The sequence below is a fragment of the Ochlerotatus camptorhynchus genome, unplaced genomic scaffold (genome assembly GCF_037179485.1).
Source record: "Ochlerotatus camptorhynchus isolate MF236.1 unplaced genomic scaffold, CSIRO-AGI_Acam_v1.1 ptg000221l, whole genome shotgun sequence".
Classification (NCBI taxonomy): Eukaryota; Metazoa; Arthropoda; class Insecta; order Diptera; family Culicidae; genus Ochlerotatus; species Ochlerotatus camptorhynchus.
Window position 1 is genome coordinate 530,272 of NW_027040711.1, and position 6,233 is coordinate 536,504.

Sequence of the window (6,233 nt, forward strand, 5' to 3'; positions counted from 1 at the left end):
ATAAAACATCGTCCATAGTGGCGCCGGTGGTGTAGTGGTAAGCTTGATTACCTCTCACCCAAGCAGGCCTGGGTTCAATCCAAGTCGGTGCCGCCGGGATTTTCTGAGGCATAACATCTCTGATCACGCCAAGGGAAGTAAAGCCGTTGGTCCCCGGTTCATGAGTTGATGGGTGGGTCGCTAGGTAGGGTCCAGGTGTAGCGTCGGTAGCATTGGTCCTCAGCACGGAAAATAAGATCGACGGAAAACAAATCAAGGAAAGAAAACATTGTCCATAAAACACTATCGCCATATGTTGACCACACAGTGAAGGGCACTACGCTCAACAGATGGCAGTAGTGTTCAAACGTTCAACTCCCCATTACAGATGACTATGTGCTAGAATGTATTGCTTCATCAGTATAGTGTACCGAAAGCGATTTGAGTAAACGTGCACTTTTATCACAGTTTTTAATAACTTATTAACACTTAAGGGCCACCCACATTAGATCCGTTTGCGTTGCGTTGACGTAAATTTGACACTTAGACAATAGATTTAGCTGTCACTTTGCCGCAACGCGTCCGATCCGGATCTAATGTGCGTGGGCCTTTACACGCTTACACCACCACTTACACTGCAAATAAAATACACGTAATATTACCCAGAAATGGTACGTAGATTTTTTTTTTTCAGTTCGTTTATTTGGCAGGCTCAAATGTTATAAAAATAACTTAGCGGAGCCGAGTAACATAGAATACCAATTTCGGTACTCAAAATACAAAAAAAAAAAAGTATATATATATACAAACATATTTTATCATATGATTTTTCTTGGTGGCGATCGAAGCGGTGACAAAGCGGTCTTCTCCCGTGCACGCAACTGCTTTCTTTCCCGAATTTGTTCCTCATTTTCATTGAACCCGAATCGTGATCGCTGCTGCTGCTTCTGAACATCGTTTCCCGTTGCATGCTCTCCGCTACTCTCGTCGGTCGTCGGGGTCGTCACGTCCATTTCGTTTTCTTCATTCAACATCTCCAACCCCGTGTCCGTTTCCTGATCGCTAATGACAAACGACGCACCTTCCACCACTACACCAGCATACGTACTGCTGCTGTTTTGTTTTCTTTCACTTTGCTTTCCGTTTTCCTTCAGTTGCTTCTCCGGTTCCTTCCGAGCCTTCCGCTTGGGACAGGAAAGCTTCCGGTGTCCGTCCGCTTTGCACAGAAAACATTTATCTTTGTTGCCATCATAAAAAATATTTCCTTTGCGATTGAAGAAATGTAATGACGTGGGGATTTCCTTCTTCACATCCATATATATACCGCGTATCCCTGTATATACCTCAAAACACAGATCAGTTGGAAATTTCTCCCGGATGATGCGTTTAATTTTCCCATATTTCCCCAGCACTTTATCCAGCTCGTTTTCGGGTACCTCTGGTGGCAAGTCATACACACGCACATATTGAATGAATTCACCAGCATGCGACATGCGTACCTTTGCCGTCGTTCCATTCGCATAGTGGAAGATTAAATCCTCCGAATTGAATGTCAGAGCATGGAGCATCGCTTCCTCTGATTTGAACTTCATGAAGACTCCCCTTTCCTCACCAATGCGATAAACAGCTTCCATTTCAGCCGGATCCGCGTCGAGTGCTTTGGCGAAATTTACTATCTCTCCGATGTTTGGTTTAGCATCACAATGGCTGAAGCTAAACTTGATGGTATTTTTTACTTCACACATCTTGCACCGTAGCAATAAAAGGCACCGAATGTTTGTTGCTAAGATGATTTCGGTGGTCCTAAAATGATGAATGGGCTGCACGTAAGGAGACGTAATTGATAATTCTCCCGAATATCCTGGTAAATACACTTTGACTTGACAAATGGTACGTAGATATTTTCCATCCTTCTTTTCAGATGAATATTACCTGTTTTGGGAATGAAATGCTGTTTCAAATGCTTCATATGAAAATCAAGTGATTTTATCGTAAATTTTAACGGACGTTCCAATGATCGTAAAATTTCATTAACTTTAAATTTAAGTGAATTGTTGAGTAATCGTCACTGGCTTTTGTTGTAATGTTTAAGTGAATTTGAATAGGTTTCGTCGGCTTATTTCGACCAGATTTTTTTGGTTATACAATTTAACTTAATTTGTTGAATTTTTACTTTATTAGAATTAGGATAAAACTGTTTTTTAGTAACTATCATGTTTATCAAACCTATTCTTAATTCTAATACCCTATCGCCCTGGTTGTTGTTAATGTTGATCGCTTTTTCTTTGTTGCTGCTCAATGCTTTAAAGATCGATGCTACTGTATAAAGGAATAGTTTGTTTTTAATTTTTAACATTTTCCGAATGCCTAGTGAAATTAAGTGCTTTAATTTTGAAAAAAAATATATATATATCGTTCACTATACATCACCAGAACTTCCCATAATCCCATATGGAAAAAGTAGGCATTCGGAAAATTGCAGTCGAAGTTACAAAGCGCGATTCCTATGTAAATATTTGAAAATCATAGTAAATTAATCATTTTGTTCGACCATTTTCCACAGAGATGGCGCTGTTCCGCTGGTAGGAAGTGATAAAAATCCCCATATAGAAATTGAGAGAAGTGGGAATAATTCGCTTTCGGTGCATATTCAGGTCAAAAAAAGTGAACGACAACCTAAAGAAATTAGTCAGGGGCTTTGTCGTTCAGTTTTTTCCCGGGAATTAATGCTAAACAAGCTACAATTAAATAAAAATGATTTTTCCCCATACAATTTTACCTGCTTTACTACCAGTCCCCAGAGAGCCAAACAATTTCAAATTTGAGAGAGAAATTCTCTCTCACGAGCTCAATCTCTCAACATGCCATGTATTTTGTTGACACTCGATTTGTGATTTCCCTTTCACAGATTACAAAATAGAGTACCTGACGCTACAAAACATGTCTGGTACCTCTATATATGCATTTGCTTTAACATTTGAAGTCCCTCCTTTTTTACATATTCTGCGCAAAAGATACTTTATGCCCCGCCCCATACATAAAATTCGGCGGGAAATTCTGTGAGGGGTGAGCTATTTTGTGTGCAGAGTGTGTAAAAAAGGAGGGACTTCGAATAATAATCTAATGGCGGTAAGCTCCAACTCGGATTAACTTTTAATACCGTCCCTGTTTGTATGATCTGAAAAATGTTTGCTCAGAATTATGTTGATTAACTCTGATGTCGACATCAAACCAGCCGGACATTCTTGATCGGGATTTAATCCGAGGATAATACCGGTTGGAGCTTACCACCATAAATGCTTATATAGAGGTACCAGACATGTTTTGCACTTCAGTGTCCTCTGTGAACAATTATAGGAAAACAGATTGTGTCTAGTTTCCGATAGATGTCACCGCAAACAACAGCAGTGACATCTGATGGAACATGAATGCAGAAGCTTGACAAAATGATTAATTTATTAATATTTTTTTCAAGTTAAAATCAGTTGCATTGGAACTCGCATGTTATGTTATATCAGCAAGTAATATGGCAACTCGAAAGGCAGAACTGTAACCACCGACGAACCAACGTGACAGCTCATAGAAGCCACATTCAAATTCTTGCCCAAGTCGCCATATTTAAAATACGCTAAACACTACCGCCATCTACTCATCCGATCGCGTCATATCGTGAGCAAGGACACGAACAACGTAAAATTTATATTGACTTGGTTTGAGACTCACCTCGTTTGACAGATCTGATCGCCCGTTTGATAGAACGAATCGCTTATTTGACAAATCGAATTGCGGACAAACGAAATGCTTCAGTGGCATGTCGGTTCGTCGGTGCTGTAACGTCACCTCTGGACGATTGAAAGGATGTGACTGATATGCGATTACTTTGCTTGATGGGACAAACTGACTTGATGTTGTTTTCACATTTGACATGATCAAGGTCCGTAGTTTTATCACATAATATGAAAGTAGATGCCAATTAATTATATGATTTGGTAGTAGCTATACTGAAGATCCGAGAGATGTCACCCCTTCAGTGGTAGGAAAATCATTTTTGCAGTATGGAGAATATCAGAAAATCCACGATTTGTGACTAAACATGCTTTCACAGAAGAAAGCAAATAAACGAGTGTTTACCTTATCACCATAGTAATGTACTCGTGCAATTTTTGTGCTTCTAAAACTGCCCATAAAGACGATAATGAATAAAAACTGAAAATTTTCATGCACTTCCAAATGGTTTCCTACCATTCCCATACATTCGAAGTGACTGACCCTCTGGATGTGGATGATGTCAAAAACAACAAAACATGATTAATTGATAGTGGATAGTGTTGTTATCTCAAAATTGACGAAAACCCAAATGGGGGACTGATTTCTAGTGAAAACAAGCTTGCCCAGTTTGGTTTATGCCATACAGTAAAAGGGTGGTAAAAGTATGGACGTCTATCAAAAGTAACAACTGTTGTTCCAATCGAACCGTCAAAATGCACCACTTTGCTCGATTGGTACAGTTTTTTTTTCAGTTTTGTTGTGACAGTCGTCCATACTTTAACTAGAGGGCTTCAAGTTTGGTGGGCATTTCAGTGTTTATAGCACAGAGAATTTATAGTTAGCGTATGTGGATTTTGAAGTGTTATTCTAATTCAATGCATTCTACTTTTTAAATTAGATGATACAATCGATCGACTTGGATAACATACCTTAATTCATAAAGGGGGTGGTACTTATAAAAACGTGGCATAAGTATATTCTAGACTTTCACTTCTATTACCGTATACGGTCGAAACGAAGTTTTCACACAAATCAGGATCTTTCGTAAGCGGGAATAGGGAAAAAAAAGTTAAAGATGATTATCCCTAGAAAAAAAAAAACGGGCTCATGAAATCAACGATTATTCGAAACGACTTTTTTTCATACGAAAAACGCTTCATTTCAACTTTCCCAATGAGGCACCAAACCGTCGCAGGGTATAACCAAGGACGTAGTAGTCCGTGGTATAACCATATTGTCGACTTGCTCTCATGAATTAAATTTTCAAAATAACTATAATATTTTCATTGTGTTGGACACACTTGAATTAAGGATTTTCAATTCCACGTATTTAGTAGCAGTATCATTCGTTTATTATCTCCTCTCAGCTTTCGATGCAGAACCCTTTGCCTGACCACTTCTGCCCGTCCGTGGAGCGTTTTTTGGTGAAGACTTGTTCTGCTCAGCTCCACCGGATGAAAATCGTGCTGTCTGTTGAGCTCCTTTTGCTCCTCCAGCTCCACCTGCCCCCGCTCCCGCCATGACTTGTGGCGGTCCAGCTTCAGTTGTAACCGGCTGTCGTCCACCTTTAGCTCCAGCAGTGTTGGTAGCCGCTACACCATTTCCATGAATCGGAGCATTGCCCACCGCCAGAGTTGGATTCGGTTCGCTCATATTAATCATTTCATTGAAGGTGAAACAGAAATCTCCCAACCGATGTATTTCGCCATTTTTTCCGGAGTATAGAGTTAAGCATTGGCGCCAAACGGCTGCGTATCCTTTCGTTAACCGCACGATATCTCCCGGCATCAGTAGTTTACCAGGTTCGTCCCAAACGGACACGTTTATTGCGGCACTCTGGTCTGCGACCTTGAAAGTACGTACTTCTCGGTTCTCCTTCGTCAATGTAACGGGTCCTACATCAAGGACAATAAAAATCACATTTACATTCTTGAGGCCCGGGTAGATGTCCTTAATGGCAATTATTTCAATTGTGCTGAAAAAAATTGCTTGGAATAGTGAACGCTTAACAACAAAAGGTAAGTAGTTTTACTTACCTGTGTGGTGGCAAAGCCATAATTCAACAGTCAAAGTTTAATGTAATGTATGAAAGATAACTGCGAGTGGTGCTGGGCTTGAGATTGTTTTGTTTAAGAGCCTGAATTCGAATCGAGCAGAAGACCTGTCAAATGGATAAGATGTCGCCTCAGCCAAATTCAGGCTCTTTATGTTTTGTATATGGACTTTTTTGAGTATCGGGAGTATATCGAATTTTCAAAACATCATCACGCTATTTTAAAACTACCCAAATTGGAGTAGGATCAACTCAAATCGATTAAAAGTTAAGCTTCAAAAATGAGTGGATTAAGTTGGAAGTGACAAATCAACAACATCGACCTGAATCAGGTCGATGTTGTTAGTATGTCAACTTGCCAATACCAACTTAATTTTCTCATTTTTGAGAAGCTTCACTTTTGACCGATATGTGTCGATCCTACAGAAATGTG

The 6,233-nt window shown here is 39.8% G+C and overlaps 1 protein-coding gene across 1 annotated transcript; it reads right to left on the reverse strand.

The window, feature by feature from the left end:
- Window positions 1-5,100: 5,100 nt before the first annotated feature.
- Window positions 5,101-5,943, reverse strand: LOC135703760 (SOSS complex subunit B homolog). Its single transcript, XM_065225077.1, has 2 exons — window positions 5,784-5,943; window positions 5,101-5,722 (listed from the first exon to the last, which is right to left on the reverse strand). Exons 1-2 carry the CDS (start codon window positions 5,801-5,803, stop codon window positions 5,101-5,103), a joined length of 642 nt encoding a protein of 213 aa, XP_065081149.1. The 5' UTR covers window positions 5,804-5,943.
- Between the last annotated feature and the right edge of the window lie 290 nt (window positions 5,944-6,233).